The sequence below is a fragment of the Chaetodon auriga genome, chromosome 6 (assembly GCF_051107435.1).
Source record: "Chaetodon auriga isolate fChaAug3 chromosome 6, fChaAug3.hap1, whole genome shotgun sequence".
Lineage (NCBI taxonomy): Eukaryota > Metazoa > Chordata > Actinopteri > Chaetodontiformes > Chaetodontidae > Chaetodon > Chaetodon auriga.
In genome coordinates this window covers 229,682-247,123 of record NC_135079.1, presented here as the reverse complement: position 1 = coordinate 247,123, position 17,442 = coordinate 229,682, and the positions used below count along the sequence as shown (strand labels likewise).

General features: G+C 46.8%; 2 protein-coding genes across 8 annotated transcripts in view; one reads left to right on the top strand and one right to left on the bottom strand.

Moving 5' to 3' along the window:
- immp2l (inner mitochondrial membrane peptidase subunit 2) overlaps positions 1-17,442 on the top strand; it is a 104,524-nt gene that overhangs the window by 71,814 nt on the left and 15,268 nt on the right. The gene's annotated exons all lie outside the window — the stretch shown is intronic.
- On the bottom strand, positions 4,220-16,697 carry LOC143322131 (leucine-rich repeat neuronal protein 3-like). Its single transcript, XM_076733070.1, has 2 exons — positions 16,227-16,697; positions 4,220-6,747 (listed from the first exon to the last, which is right to left on the bottom strand). Exon 2 carries the CDS (start codon positions 6,390-6,392, stop codon positions 4,287-4,289), a length of 2,106 nt encoding a protein of 701 aa, XP_076589185.1. The 5' UTR covers positions 6,393-6,747; positions 16,227-16,697; the 3' UTR covers positions 4,220-4,286.

Below are 17,442 nucleotides of genomic sequence, written 5' to 3'. Positions count from 1 at the left end.
GAATCCTTCCCCCCGGTGTATCTTGGTGGGTAGTTTTAACACTCTGCATACTGTCACTTTGAATTAGGATGTTCTAATTATATGTGGAGTTTAGAAAGAACTGGATGAACCTGAATCTAGCTGCAGTTATCAGTATATCATAACAAAGTACTGCTGAGCAGCTTTTAGGAAACACATTGTGACTCATTCCATGAATGAATCACAATGTTTAAGAGGACCTCAAATCTGTGACTTAAACCACGATGTAAAAATAACTTTATCATGAGCAACAGTTATGCCATAAAATTTGCTCGATGTCAGAAGTAAAAGTACTCAGGAACAGAGGTAAGTTTCACTGTTCAACAAACCATTGCTGGAGTGAACGAGGTAAAGGAAAAAGGAATAAAAGAATAAGATAAAGGAGAAGGGAAACAGGACAAAAACAAAGAAGCAAACAAGAAAGGAAAGACTGCAAGGAAGGATAGCAGGGAGGTAGGAAGCAAGGAAATGATAAAAAGGAATAGGAAGGAAAGGAAAAAGGAATATCAGTAACACTTTTTAAATTGATCTCATATTGAATGAAGGGCTGCAGCCAGTCAAACTTAAATATGCTGAATCTGAAAATACTGGAGATCAGCCTAAAAATATGCATATTTCTACCTTTTTAACTGTAAAATGTGAACTCGCCAACAGTTGCTAACAGCCAGAACGCCACAGAAAAAGAAACCAATGATTTGAGCTCAGTTTCCTCAAATGTACCTACAGTAAGCAGTGAGTTCTGCACGGACACAAATGGAGAGGACGGTACGGCACTAACCTTTCAAATGTGGACAAAAGAAGAAATTCCCACGTGCAGCATCACAACCTCAACATTTGAAAAGCTTCTGCCTTTGAATGAGTGAGTGATTTTCCACCCGGCTGCTTATTCTCTCAGTGATGGTCAGAAGTGGCTGGTTAACGCTCCCACATACTGTCTGCCATCCTGCAGTAGATCCTGACAGTTCATATGCTCCATGTTTACAAGCAGGCGTGTTTCTGTGAGGAAGATCATCAGGGAGTTAATCATGTCTGCAGCGCAGCAACGCCCACATCTGATTGGCTGTTGCTGAAGGATGGAGGGATTCAGCAAAACACATACGACACCCAAAAACTTTATTCACATCATCTATTCTGTCGAACAGCGTTTCATTTACTGTGTCGCTCTGTGATGAATGGAGGTGTGAGGCGGGGATCGCTCTGACCTCTGTAGCTGTGACTGGATTGGTTAAGCTACAAGAGGTGGGAAGTATACTGGGAAAGATGACATGAAAAAGGTCTCGGCGTATCTCGTGGCTCCATAACTTGTGGTTTCAGCTGAACCACCGTGGTGCTCCTGGAAAAACGTTGTTCTACTCATAGTACAAATACAACTTTAGCGTAACGTGACAGCAGCTTGAAGTGAGTAATGTGTTTGCTAATATTTGTTTTTAGCCATGCTCAGGGCGCCACCACCTCCAACCAGACTGATATACATTCACTTTCCAACTATCTGAGATTCATACTGACTTTTCATTGAGTGCCATCATTGGGTCAGAATGTCAGCCTGGTTCAAGACCATACAGCTGTAAAATTACTGATGTTCCCATCAGCCTCAGCTGTACCTTGTGGTTGACATGCTAATAAGCTAAACATTAGCATTATGAGCATGTTAACGGATCAACCACCAACATTTTTAATTTTACTTTACCATGAGTGTGAAGGATCAAAAGCAAAGTTTTATTCTCAGTTTTGTGCAGTTTATAGTTTTGTTTTCTTTGCAATAAACATTTTATCTGTTTCCTGTCTGTTCAACACAGTTGGATTAATGTATTTGCAGAGGATGTTCATGGTCAGCGCAGGATGCCTAATTATTTGGTGAGATCCTGACCTTTACTGTAGTTCCACAAGCAAGTCAGAATTTAGTGACCAATTAAATGCACCGAGGACATTCATGCTCTCCAGATGATGAACCTCTGTTTTGGACGCTTGGGACAAGCACCACACTCAAGCTTACGTTGCATGTAGCAAAGATATTGAAAACCTGATTTCTCCAAAACCTGTTTCTGATATTCATGGTTCCTGAAAAAACATTTCCAGTGACCCCGACCTCCTCTAATATCATCACCTTCAGACCAAAATGCCCCTGTGACCCCTCCTTTAGTGCCATCCTCAGGACACACTTTACATGTTTAGGAGGTCGGTGGTTCGATCCCTGGCCTCGGCAGTCCACATGCCAAAGCATGTGGACACATGCGCAAGATGCTGAACCCCAAAACTGCCCTCAATGCTGCGCCATCGGTGTGTGTACATCGTACGTCGCTTTGGATAAAAGCTAATTGTAGTCCTACTGGCTAAGCTGTCCTGATGTTGATCTTTCCAGCCAGTGTTAGTGCTGTGGGGTAAAGTGTGGACTTTGCAGTCTTGAGGGCGTTCTTGCGAGGTTTCGTGCTCTACGTGTGGAGTTCTGACGAGCCAGATTCAAGTCCTGGTTTCAGTTTCACATGGTGGAATTTAACCTGCCAGCTGGTGTGGAAGCTGCGTGGAAAACTATTCCCGCTGACGACATTCCCCTTGGATCTGCCACAACATATTGTGTGTGTGTGCCCTCAGCAGTGAGCAATTACTCACTTGGAGGAACTTATTTTACTTTTGGCTGCGTATTGGCATTTATTTTAATATTTTGGGAGAGTTTAAAACAAATGAGCTAATCCTATTTTTATTTTGTTTTGCCGTGAGGATTACACATTGACATATTTTTCACTACTCCCAGCAGGGATGAACCAGAGTTGAACCCAGCAGCATAGGTGAGGAAGCACAGGAAAATGAAAAGCCTCCAAAACGACCCATCATCTCCTTTATTTAATCCTTATTTTCTCATGCAGCTGCTCCTCTAAATGTCTGTTATAGTCTTCACTGTACAGCACTGAGGGAGCAGACTCCGTAATGAACCCAGGCCTGGTTATCTCGCACAGGAGAGCACAGCAAATCAGTAACATCAGCACTGTGAGCCGTCAGGCGCTATCGTCCTCTGTCCAGTTTGGGACTGAAACTACTTTGTCCTGGTTTTGTGGTCCATTTGTCCCCACCCTCACCCCCTCGCAGCTCGATGCGAGGCACTTAGCAAACAAGCCCAATAGTTGCTGAGGTGTTCCTGCGACGGCAGCAGAGTCTCTCCAGGGTCACACAGGGAAGGGGACGGTTTGGGCGCCGCGTTCTTGCTGACCTATTCACTACCTGCCTCTAATGGGTCATATTTTAGCTGCTGTGGTGGTGACAAATGGCCACGCTCTAAAAGCCCTGTCCAAGGTGCTGAAACTCGGTTGATCTATGACTGAGTCTCACTGATAAATGCCTCCCATCAGTTTTCGCCTGACGCCGATTCATCACCTCGCTGAGGTTTGTGTTGGGAATCCATATTGGATTTTTAATGAAAGAGAATATAATGCAATTCAAAGTCAATGGGTTTGCCAATGTCCTCACACTTGAAACACACACCCATTAAGGAACATACACACAGACCTACACACACACACACGAACAAACATTGTGCTGTTTGGGATTACATTGCATTTCCCTAACAGCGTTCGAGCGTCTGTCTTGACGGGCAGCTTGTCTGCAGATCTCAAACTTCTGCTGCTGTGCGACAAGAACACAACAGTCATGAGCTTCATCCATACATATTCATATTTTGCATTTCATCCTCCTTTTATGGCAAAAGACATTTTAAAAGACATGTTTTTGTGTTTTTCAAATGTTTTCAAATTTGACGAGAAAAGATTGTAGTTATAAAAGACCACACAGGTTTAATGAAAAATGTATTTGTTCTTAAAATTGTTTACATTATAGTCGCCTTTATTGTACACTAGACTAACAAGTTTTTTTCTGCCGTTATAAACTATCTTCGCTTGGCACCGTTTAACATAACACAGCAAGGAAAATGCTTTTTGCAGACATCAAAGCTGTCTCAACAAGGTATTTAAAGACAGAATAGTTCCTGTGCTGTGCTTTACTCTGGTTGCACAGCATGAACAACCAATAGCCATGTAGATTATAGTCAAGATAGCCAGTTAAGCTTGTTATAATGACACAAGTTTGAAATACAAAAAAGTCTCTGCTTTAGCCGATTACATAAATCTGAATGAATTTTCCTTTGACACCACCCAGCTGAATTCCAGTGCAAAATATCCCATCAATATCATGGAAAGAGGGCACGTAAATTACCTTGTCCAGTGTTCATCACTCTTTATCTTCACTTCATCCCAAAGTGCTTTTACAGACGAGGACATTCCTCACATAGAGTCGTCCTGTAAGTCTATTACAGTTGCCCTCACCTTGACCCCAGACACACCAAATTCCAGGAAAGAAGAAGAGGAGGAGGAATGAGAGCTGGGAATTAGAAGTGTTTCAGCCGGGTCTGCTATCAGTTTCCTGTAGAACACTTGGCTATACAGAGATGTATAGAGGACAGAGCAAGCCAAGGCAATCATAATAAAAAACACAGCACAAGCAGCCATCACCAGTCTGTCCCAGTTCTCAGTCTTGTCCCCTGGGACCACTTCCTCCTTTGTGGTCACATTGACACAGTCCCTGCTGTATCCAGGCTGTACTGTAGTGACCTCAACACAAACCTTGTAAAGAGTGGAAGGCTTCAGCTGTTTGATTCGGTACTCTTTGACATCAGCGGGGAGCCTGGCTTTCAGTGGCATCTGGAGGTGACTGCCATCAGCTAAAACGGACCAATTCAGTTGTGATACCAAACCACCTGTGCTCTCCCAGGAAACCATAACAGAATGAGTCTGGACAGATGTGATATATACATGTAAAGATTGCTTTAAAGGCTGAGCAGTGTATCTGTCCACTGCAACTGTCACTGTCTTGAGGTCTGCTCCGACAAGGTTGTGGGCGATGCAGGTGTATGAGCCGGCTTCCTGTTCTGTGGCATCGTAGATGTCAAAGGTTCCCTCAGGGTGCATGTAGTACTTATCAGACACACTCCCAGGTAGGACCCTGTCACCCAATGGTGTCACCCAGTAGATCTCAGGTTCTGGTTCTCCGAACGCTCGACAGTGCAGTGACACAGAGGTCCCTTTTACAACCTCTACCTGATCCGGGAGGCTCCCAGGTGAGATCAGAGGAAGGCAGATCTCTGTCATTTCTCTGAAATGTACCTGTCGGACGTGCTGGCCTTGGTACTCTGGAGGCTCCACACAGAACAGGGAGTCGGGCTCCATGAATCGAATGGCGGTCCTGTTCATGTTGACCCAACGGATGACACAGTCGCAGCGGATGGGGTTACTGTGCAGACTGACCTCTCGCAGGTTGGGCAGGGACTCCACGGTGCTGCTGTGGAGCGCGCTCAAAGCATTGCTGTTCAGCATCAGAGTCTCCAGCCTGGGGAGCTTGTGGAAGGCCCTGGGGTGGATGTATGACAGCCTGGGATTGTTTGTGGCCTCGATTTTTGTCAGCTCTGGCAGGTTGTTCAAGGCAAAACTGTCAATGGATACAAGCTCGGGCATGCTGTTTATGCCGAGCTCCTTGAGATGCATCATGTCTATGAAGTCACCTCTCTGGATCCTCTCAATGGGATTCTTATTCAAATCCAGAAATTTCAGGTTCTGGACTCTCATCAGTGTGGCTCGGGGCACTCGACTGAGCAGGTTGTCAAAAAATGAGATGCTCTCCAAATTCTCAAGGCCAACTAGAGCATTATCTGGAATTTCAGTCAAATTCATCTTGGCAAGCACGAGGCTTCGGAGGTTAGCAAGAGGTTTAAAGTTCATGTCTGACAGCTCCAGGACAGGATTCTCTCCCAGCATCAGTATCTCCAGGTTGGGGAGATGCTGGAACCACTGGCTGTTGATGCTTGTCAATCGATTGGAATTAAGATGGAGCCTCATGAGCCTGCTCAGGCCCTGGAAGGCTCCAGGGCTAATGGAGAATATCAGGTTGTGGTTGATGTAGAACTCCTGGAGATTGGGCAGGGAAGCAAGGCAGCTGTCAGCTAGCTCCTGAATCCAGTTCTCCTCCATGTGAAGAGACAGCAGCTGGGGGAGAGGCCCCAGACAAACATCACTCACAGAGGAAATGTTATTCTGAGACAAGTCGATTTCAGTGATATTGGCCAAGTAATCCAAAGTTTTCTCCATATTAACAATGTTGTTTGTCTGCAGCAGCAGGACCTGTGTTTCTGATGGGAGGCTCTCTGGTAGCACTGAGAGGCCCAAGTCATTACAGTCCACAGTGGCAGCCTCAGCGTAAATAGAGCTGGGTGAGAACCAGGGTCGTATCTCACATCGACACAATGCAGGGCAATGAGCAGCCCCCTCAGAGGCCACAACAAAAGTAGCCAGAGACAGCTCAGCCAGAAAACAAGCCACAACCGCTGTCTCCTTCATCTTGGCCCCGTATTCCCTTCAGCCAGTAATTGGCCCTTATGGAGTCAGCTGTTAGCACTGTTAACTTCACAAATAAAAGCTCATTTGTTACTGCAGCAAGACAGAGTGGATTTCTGCTGACGCCTGGTCCCCGAAGCTTTGGCCTTGTTGTCTTCCAGCTTTTGGCAAACCTTCCAGCTCGGTCTGTGCCAGGTTGTCATACACTCTGTGATATGTCAAGGTCGACGTACCCTTCAAGGAGCAGCGCTTCGCAGCGGAGGGGTGGCTGAGGAATGCTGTGGCTCCAGCTGGGGACGAATCACTCTGCCTTCCATCATTATTATCCTCCGTGGCTGTCACCGGTGTCAGTTTCCATCTGGGGAGAAAGGGGAGAAAAAAGGCCAGTATAACATGGTGCTGTTGAGATATGAAGGCATATTGACATTTAGGATTATTGAGACTTATTAAGTCTTTTCAGCCTCATTTGATTTTACTGCTTTCCTCGCACCACTGGAATAGTAAGTTATGATTAACTTGACCTTATGTAGATTATTTGACAGGTTTGAAACCGAAAACAGTACTTGTGAATGTCTTTACGTGACTGAAGTGCGGGAGGAAATATTTCTTTAGGTTTTCAGTCAAAGCAGTAAAAAAAAAAGTGTCCTAGAAAAGTTGGAGCTCTGAGATGATGCTCAAAAGTTTGTGGTTTCAAGAGGCAAACATCGCAAATTCCCATTTTTTCCAGCACGTTGTAATTAGCAGAGCTTCACCGCCCCCCGACCCTCTCCTGTCGTGAACAATGCACCTGCACACACTTATCAACTCACCCACAGACAACAACAAGCAGACAGTTTGCTGCAGCTGACACACACAGCCTCAAGGAGTTGTAGATCCACCAAAAATATCTGTGGAACGAGCTTGCCGCAGGTCTCCTCAGCTGCATTTTGCATAATTCATAAGACTCTGAATCAATGTTGTTGGTACAGGTGACAGGTCTATGGCGAGCTTTGCCGATGTCGACTGCACATATTGATGTTGTGATTAATTTGTGACCTTGAGAGCAGAAGCCACAGCTGAGTGTACGACAGTAGATGAAGCTGTCGGTAGAGTCTGGAGCAGCCGGCTGCTGATGAAGAAGAGCTATGACACTCCATGCATATATTAGCTTGTTTATGGCAGTGTGTCTGTACAGGTTTGGCAAACGGAAAGAGTTCCTCTCTCCCTTTAGCCCCCCTCCCTCTCTTTCTCAAAGCTGGACAGTAAATTTAATTCTTTGAGTGAAGTGCGTTGTATTTCATGGCAGTTTTGACCCAACGTTTTCCCATAATTTGAAAAAAAAAAAGACCAAGTTTTTTTGACTCACTAATATCCTGACATTACTCAAACTGGAGGAAATAATGCATTTGTTGGGGACTATTTTCAGCTGTGGATTAATACACATTTGGCACGCTTGTGGTACAGACTGAGAATGAGCGAGCAGCCATGTTGGTGTTGTCGCTCATTGACGGTGTTTTAATAGTTTGGAGCTCGATGACAGAGGAAAAACATGTTTCAGGGTTTGGAGACGCACACAGCACTTCCAATACATTCGCTGTTGGTTTGGGTCTTTTTATGTGATGACAAAAATATCCAGGTTATCCTTGAAATATTCAAAAACATGTTCATTTAAGGATTCGAATGCTTCCAGCAGTGCTCCATCTCTGTCTCAATGGTAGGAAGTTGCTTTAAAAGTCAGACCAGAGTATAGACACGTCTGCTTCTCGGTGGATTTATCTGAGAGATGCTGCCCTCTGCCGGGGAGGGGGCTCGTTCTGCCTGGCCTGTAATGATTATCATACAGGTCTTAGGTCCTGGTGCCTCCCTCAGTGCTGGGTGAACGGCTCGAGCTTTATTCAGTTGTTTCAAGTTGTCAGCACACAAAGGAAAAAGACTCCATCAGACAAATGGAATCACACATTAAATCCATTTTACTTGTATTTAATTATTTGTCCGCCTAAAACTGAAGGACAGACACTCTGATCTGACTGATACTCTGCACAAAAACCTCTGAGCTGGTCATTTGTTTAAAGGCAGACTGACGTTAACCTGTTTGGACGGACGGATGCTTTTTGTCCCACGTCACATCCTGTTCAACTGCGACCACAAAGACTGCCACAGATGCAGCAGATCCAAGTCTTTGTCAGCAGGATTCAGGACAACGACAGACAGACAGACAGACAGACAGACAGACAGACAGAGACATATAGAGACAGGGACAGACAGAGACATGCACAGACAGGGACAGGGAGGTGGTGGATGAAGACATCCATCTTCACCCGTCAGTTTGTATTTTGGTGAATTTGGATCATTTGCTTGTTTCCTTCTTATTTGCGTCTTTTCTTCCTCATTGTTAAATTTGCGATCATTCCTCGGCCGCCATTGTTTTGCTGTCATGCAGCCTGTTATGAGCCCTGCAGGCACCCATCCATCCAGAGAAGGAGGAGGCTGCTGTACTGTATCCCCCAGTCTTCTGTAAATGTGCGCACAGATGGAAACAACACGTTTCTTACAGTATTTAGGTAACAGCACAAACGGCCTCGGTGCTAATGAGGCATGCATGCCTTCACTGTTAAACGGAGCGTTTAATGGTGGATGTTTTCTCGCCGGGTTGGAGAGCGTGCTCTCAGGAGACGCCGCCGTGCATTTATTTCATTTCTCCTGTTTACTTCCGCCGTGCTCGCACACTCATTTCCTCTTATGACTTAACAATAAGAGCCTGCAGTGACTTTTCATTTCCCCTTCACACACACACACACACACACACACGCACACATGCGCACACATATTCATCATGAAAGTTAGTGTGTGTGTGTGTGTGTGTGTGTGTGTGTGTGCGTGTGCGTGTGCTGTGGACACACCGGAGGAACAATCGTCCTGAAAGCTGCTCGCTCAGCCTCGTCCTGGTTTCAGGGGACGATCTGTTGACGACCTGCGTCGATTTGAAGGCTTCAGCTAAAAGGACACGTGGTGGCTTTAAAGCAGACTGCAGACTATGATGATGAGATCAGCTTCAGGACATAAAGCTGGTGTTTGCTGTTTGTCAGGACCGCTGACGAAGATATGCCTCATTTACATCTTTGAATTTTCTGTCTAACTTTGACCATCACAGACGCGTCATTTGTTCCTGTTTCTTAAACTCACCAGAAAGAGGATGTCCTTGAACTGAAATTAAAATGAATTGTAAAGCCAAAGTAAAAATACTCGAGGCTCCTTCCTGCTCTTATTTCAGCCCTCAAGTCAAAAGAAGGAAGGTTTGCTTTCTGTCTTTTGGATTAAAATATAGTTTATTGTCAAGTTCAGGCCTTTCCAGATCAAACCTGAATGAGCCGACGGTTAGCGGGCAAGTTAGCCACACATGACGAAGCTTTGGTGATGAGGAGTGGAGGAATCGCATCTTTGCCTCTTTGACACTCACAACATGTCGCCACAACATCCCGTTTTGAGACTTGCTGAGCCACAAACAGCGCTGACCTCAGAGGTCAGAGGTCATCGCCTCTTTCTCCTTCGCTGCCTGGAGAAGAAGCGACTGTGCCGATGGAACGGCCGGCTCGAAGCGTCCGCGCTGTTCTTAGATTATTGAGTAATGCGTCATATGCCGTGAATCCAGACCAGAGAGCAGCCCTGCTGAACACACCACGGCTGCAGACCCGAGCGCTTTGTTAAGTGCTGAGTATTGACATTGTGACAATGGATTAAAGCAGCTCAGGTGATAAATATTCATGTGTTTCTTCCTGGAAGGCTGAAGCTCTCAGGGCACCGCCGTCCTGACGTGGCAGACGTCTCATAAAGTGCTCCCAGTCCTCCATGTTTTATTCAGCGTTCGCTGATACGCTGACTGTCGGCACATGCGAGCCGTGGACTTCAGCTCGGGCCTAATCTTCATGCTTTTATTAATGGAACACGAAAGGAGGCCACTGTCCAACCTCTGGACATGCTCGAACTCCTTCAAAAGCCTCATGAGAAAACGTCACAGTGCTTTTTTTTATCAAGCACCAACTGTTGCTCAGACGCTTGCATCTGGAGACTGAAAGCAGTAACGGGACAGATTGTCAAAGGTCCCATGAAGTCGTGTCATTACCTCCTTGAAGTCACGTGACTATGAGCCAATGGGCTGTCAGTTAGATCTGCGAGGAGTTGCTCTGTTCTACCTTAAGCAGTTTGTTTCCACGACTTTGAACTGTCCATTTCCATGGTTTTTCTATTTCAACCTTTATTGACTGTTGGGAGTATTGACAGAAAAATGCCAGAGACGTTTGACATTTGATGTCTGGAATCAAATCATGTGATTAGCCAACGCGTGTCGTAGCTTCATGTGTCCTTTGTTCTTTCTATATATTTCTGTATATCTATAATGTGTTGTTGCCCTGAAAATCCTTTATTTGGGGCTAAATGAAGTAACTGAATTTCAGTAGTTTACTGGATGTGCTGGACTTTTCAGGATAAAAACCAGAAGTTGTTCCTGTTTTCCTGACGAGGTCTTCACTGAACCTTTGAGAACAGCTGTCATGCACCACAACACTTTACTGTGCTTTAATTGGTGTTTTCTGAAAAGTCACTAACCACATCTGTCTGCCTCACTTAATCCTGACAAAATTCTACGTGTAAAGACGCTGATCTGCAGTTTTTACGGCAGCCTATTCGGCTGTTTCTTGGCTCTGAGCAGGGACTTCCTGGTAACGCCCCCCAGCCAAGAAAGTCTCATTAAAATGACAAATTTTTACACTTAAGTTTCTGCACAAATTAAATGAACGAGCTGTCATCGTGCTCGTTGGTGGATTCAACCACACACATCAGTCATATCAACCAGCAGAAACTGAATAAGTGTACTTCCAAAATATCAGAGTATTCTTTTAAAGGCAGCGCATCCTCACACATAAATGACCAAATGATCCATATGGAACCGCAGGAGAGGACCGGCGGCAGGCGTCCCGGACGAACACGTGGTCAAACGGTCACAGTTTGGTTTGGTTTAGCCACCAAAGCTGCTACTACTCAGTTACTCAAGCTCAGTGATGTACAGAAGTCAAGTAACGAACATACAGTAAGTAAGAAAAAATCAGAGTTGACTTTTGGTGTCACAGGATTAAGTGTTTCCCATATCTGACCCATCCATCCACCCCGACCTCTTCCTCCACTTCCACTGAGATACTGGGAAACACTTGAGAGACAAACGTCCTAAAGTCTGGACAAACCAAACCAAAGCTGCTCCACTAAAGCGCTACGCTCAGGTGAATTTCCTTCGTCCCTGGCAGACGGCAGTCTGCTGGACAGCTGGTGAATCTGTGGGTGTTAGTCTGTGCTGCAGCCTTTAAAGTTTGTCAGTCGTTGACTCTTGTGTTTGTGGCTCTGATGAATCTGACCTTTTTGTGTACAGATTTCTGGTTAATAACTCTCCTCCCTGCAGACAGACAGCATAATGACCATCAGATACTCACTAATGTTTATTAGCTGCTGAGGTTTTTCCATCAGAGTCAGCTGGAAATCTCAGTTTGACCCCAGACAGCATGCTGCCGTCCTTCCACCCCTCGACCTCTCAAAGAAAGTACTTTTCAGCAACATACTGAACTCCCAGCAGCTCAGTCTGCTGCTCTGACCCCTCATCTCAGACCTCTGACCCCCTGTTGGCAAGAGAAAACTGGATTTTTCCTTTGCGCTATCAGCAGAGAGAAAAAAAAGATGAAATGAGCTTGTGTGCTTTTACCTCTCAAGGACATCTCACGCAGCAAATCACAGCTTCAAACCAATTTCTTTCTAAAGAGCCATCAAAGCTGCTCGAGACAAGATTTAGATGTAAAAATCCATCCATCGTTTTATCTGCCTGAATCACAGTGAGGAGCGTCTGCACCAGCTGCTGACTTAACCTTTCACTGTGGTTTAGGTCTGCAACCGCTTTGATAACAAAGACCACAAACACGACCGGAACAGTGGTCTGCTGCTCGGCGCTCATCTCAGCGCCACCGGAGCGTCTGTGGGTAGTTCACTGTCTGTAATAAAGGCAGGACAGTGGAGCGTCTGTGGTTACTTCACTATCTGCAATAACGGCAGGACAGTGGAGCCTCTGTGGGTAGTTCACTGTCTGTAATAACGGCAGGACAGTGGAGCGTCTGTGGGTAGTTCACTATCTGCAATAACGGCAGGACAGTGGAGCGTCTGTGGTTACTTCACTGTCTGCAATAAAGGCAGGACAGTGGAGCGTCTGTGGTTACTTCACTATCTGCAATAACGGCAGGACAGTGGAGCCTCTGTGGGTAGTTCACTGTCTGTAATAACGGCAGGACAGTGGAGCGTCTGTGGGTAGTTCACTATCTGTAATAATGGCAGGACAGTGGAGCGTCTGTGGTTACTTCACTGTCTGCAATAAAGGCAGGACAGTGGAGCGTCTGTGGTTACTTCACTATCTGCAATAACGGCAGGACAGTGGAGCCTCTGTGGGTAGTTCACTGTCTGTAATAACGGCAGGACAGTGGAGCGTCTGTGGGTAGTTCACTATCTGTAATAATGGCAGGACAGTGGAGCGTCTGTGGTTACTTCACTGTCTGCAATAACGGCAGGACAGTGGAGCGTCTGTGGGTAGTTCACTGTCTGTAATAATGGCAGGACAGTGGAGCGTCTGTGGTTACTTCACTGTCTGCAATAACGGCAGGACAGTGGAGCGTCTGTGGGTAGTTCACTGTCTGTAATAACGGCAGGACAGTGGAGCGTCTGTGGGTAGTTCACTGTCTGTAATAACGGCAGGACAGTGGACCGTCTGTGGTTACTTCACTGCAATAACAGCCACTTGTGAATTTCCCCCCAGGTCTTTATCCACAGTAACACCATCATGTATTTATCTGTTATATTTTATTTTACTAGTCTACGTCACAGTACTTGAGTAAACGTACTTAATTACTTTCCACACTGAATATATGACATGAAGCTTGTAAATACAGGGAGTGAAAACTGAGCAAAAAATGGTTCAATGAATGAGATGGTGGATTTGGATCAATACAAGCACACGTCATTATCTGGAATCAATACAGCGATTAGAATGGTCATGACGGGCTGAAGTTTGCGGCAGGAAGCCGAGCCGTGAGCAGAACACCGTGTTCCCGCTGCCTCTCGCTCTGCTTTCATTGATCTCGCTGGCTTTTATTGGCACGAAACTGACGCCAAAACACCGAGATAAGATCAACATTTCTCCATTCAATCTGTCCCTCCCTCCCTCCTTCTCTCCTCCCTCCATCTGCCATTGATTTACCATTAAAGCGCTCCCATGTGAGTCCGCCGGCCTGCCCCCCCTCCACCATGCGCTCCCTGTTAGCATGGCCAGCATTACAATTCACACTCAGCCTCCACTCCCACGGCTCACACTGTGTCTTTATTCAGCAGCCACCCGCCGCTAATTACCCTCACGCGCACACACACACACACACACACACACACACACACACACACACACACACACACACACACTCACACACACACACACGGTGGAAACGCACTCACACTGTAAACACACACGGTGTAACAGTGTGACCCGTGTTGCCGGTTCGTGGTGGTACACGTGTCGAGCTGCACCACCTGTGTTGAGCGTGGAGGAGGCAGCAGCAGATGGTTGTTACGTGGACTCTGGCAGGACGGTGGATGCAGGGCTGATGCTGATGCTGCGTTACGCCCTCCCACTGTGTCCATGTGCTGCTCAGTTCTGCTGCCGGCTGACCAAAATGAGCCGCAGATCTCAGCAGAGAGATCATAAACTCCACAGGTAAAGAATTTAGATAATCACTAGCTGGAAATGCAAAGGACTGGCCTGAAAGGCCGCTCTCATTCTGAGTCCTCCCTCCTGTCAAATCTCATGAAAAGACCAAAGGGACAACATTCGTCTGTCCAGCTGTCATCTTCATTTGTTAACTTCTGACGATGCTCAGTCTTTGTCTGATGGGATTTTCTGTCATCGACACAGTAAATCTGAACTGTGACTTCCTGTCTGTCCTTGTGAAGATATAAAAGTCTTCAGGAACACGTGGTTTGGTGTCATTTCCTGAAACAGCTGCACACAAACAGGAGGGGATTATTTTCAACCTCACTGCCAGAAACCAATGCCGGCATTCAACGCTTCTACGAAACCCCAGATGAAGTTTAATGTCGATCGGTGTGCGGTGGGACCGGACGCCGTGGTCACACCTTGTGCTTCTTCACCCGTAGACCACCAGGAGCACTTTAGGGCATCCTTTTCACCATCATTGCCAACATTGTAGTCCTCAGAGTGAAGGTGGAAACGGTGATTTTCCATGTTTCCAGGTGTTGTTGAGTTCGACTGCATGTGTGAGAAAAGCAAAAGAAAAACACGATCTCTCCTACGGTTTAGGAGAAATGGTGGTTATGGTCACTGAGCTGAAGTCGATGACATTATATTTCTGTATTTTTTGGATGTTTGAAGACTCCGATCCAATGGCCACGCTCATATGATGGAGACTTTTGGGTTCTTCTGGAGGTGGTGGAGCAGACTGCAGAAACAGTTTCTAGAGTTTAGGAGGTCTCAATCCATTTGTAGGCTTCCCACAATGAAACAGAGCCAAACATTCATCAGAACTTATGTGACAAATCGCTGTTTATTGCAGAATATATTTGTTTTCCAACAAATTCTCCCTCAAGCATCCATCTAACAAATGGAGCAAATCTTGCAGTTTCACAACAAAACCAAACACAAATGAAATTGTTGGATAGTTCTTCAGCAGATACTGTTATAGCAAAGAAAAGGGCCCTAGTACAAAGCTGGACCAGGATCAGGGATTAGTCTGGTCTCTCTTAAAGCCCAAGCTGTCACCTCCTCTGTCCCTCTGGGGAGGGAATGTCCAATTTATTGTTCATTCAGAGTTTAACCTCAGGTTTACCTCACTGTTCTGTCTGCTGATCCTGAAGCTGCTTCATAATGAACAGGAGCATTAAAATGTGAGAAATTTGTGCTCATTTGTGATGGGGAGCATCATCCTCTCATAACCTTCGTGTTGAACATCATCATCCTCTCACGCAGGGAGAGAAGATCCAGAGAAAACACAAAATAACGGGCTGTTCTGCCTGTGCAGCCAAATCTGAGCCAATGTGCCGTGAACGCCTCTGAGGAAGCATGTGAGGAAGATGAAGGATAAACGCTGATGGATTACTTGTGGAGCTCTGGAGGGGGCCGTGTCTCTGGAGGGTCCACAGACAACGCTGCTGCGTGTTGACACGGGTGAAAACTGAGCGTAGGTTCGCCGTCAGGAGGCGTCAACCCCCGTTACTCCCCCGTTCAGTCGGAGAGGAAACGTGCTGCTTTTAAAGATGCCTCAGCGCACTGTTAATGTGAGCGAGGCTTAAATACAGCAGAAGGAGGAGGAGGGAGACGGAGGTTCTGGCAAATTAGGCAGGCAGTGGTGCGAACGTTAGAGCAGACCGCCATGGGGCCGGTCCTGGCCCAGCATCAGCGGCCCCGGCAGGAGGAGCCCCCCCGTCCTGAGGGACGCGGAGTGCGTTAACCCGGCTCGTCCCTGAACCTGAATCCTGCCTCTCATCACTTTAACCTGCCTGATTAAGACAGAAGCCCCCCCGCCCAGAAAACCCTGCTCCATGGTCTGTTTGACTTCAGGGGATGAACCTGTAGAGTGACACTGAGGGAAGCAGCAGGACTGACGTCCAGGAGGAGGACCAGAGGAGCTCCGACAATCTGCGACACGAACCCTGAGCCCCGCTTTCAGCTGTCAGACCTGCAGGCTGAGCCGCTCAAGGACTACCGCAGTCCTCCCAACACACACCGACACACACACACACACACAAGTCACGCAGTGATGAAACACTCACCGGTAGCAGCGGTGTCCATCACGTCCCATGCAGCAGCACATATTCAGCTGGTATTCCTGGCATGGCTGCAGCAGCAGGGAGCGTGCGTGCGTGCGTGCTCCTCTGTGTGTGTGTGTGTGTGTGTGTGTGTTTTATTTAAGGGATGCAGCGCTGCATGTTAACATCCAGCAGAAGCAGCAGCAGCTATTTTCCGTTTTCCTCGAGTATCTCCAAGAAACAGAAGCGTCTCCTCCTCTTCACAGCGACAGAGAGATGGGGGGGGGGAGAAAAGAGAGAGAGGGGTGGGGGGAGGAGAGAGAGGGGGGAGGGGGGAAGAGAGGAGGGAGAGAGAGGGGGGAGGGAGGAGACAGAGGGGAGAGAGAGGAGGGAGAGACACTGAGAATGAATGATAGGTTGTGTTTGTCGTCCCTCCTCTGCTGCTGAAGAGATCATCCATCACTCTATTATACACACACACACACACACACACACACACACATACACACACACACTAATACACACATTCGGGTTCCCCAGAGACTGGCCAATGAGTGCTCAGCTCTGCAGCTGTAGGTGAATCCAATTGGCTGAGTAAGCTGTCAGTCAGTCATGATCGCCTCTATCCCCACGGCAACGGGGAGGAGGGAGCGATGGGGCAGAAGAAAGAAGAAGGAGACATAGGACGAAGCTGAGGGGTGAAGAATGTGAGGAAGAGGATGAAGACGAGGGAGAAAAGTGGGACTCACAGGAAGCAGAGGAAGAACAGGTAGAAGAGAAGGAGGAAGACGAGCACAAACAGGAAGGAGGAGAAGGACGAAGTCATGTCCATCTTCATGTCAGAGGTCATTGAGGAAGTGAAAAGGCTCCAAGTCACAGGACACCAGGTCAAGGTCTTCATGGGTCCAGATTAGTGGGAAATCTACCTGAGTCCAATAAACACATTCTCAAACCAGACCAGATCCAAAATAGACCCAGTCAGGACAAGATCATTCCACCTGATCCGAGGTGCTGTTGAACTGTAATACCATTCTGCACCACCAAACACCTTTGGACCACCAGGTTCTGGTGGTGATTCCTGTTTGAAGGGGGGGGGGGGGGGGGCAGGAGGACGTTCAGCAGTTTGGTAGCCTGGATCCTGATCTCTGAACCCCACGTCTCCACTTTTGACCAAGTTAAAGAGTCATTACCTGTGGCTTTGGCTGTGTTGCCCTGTTTGGGTTTTATGCTCATTGCTTTG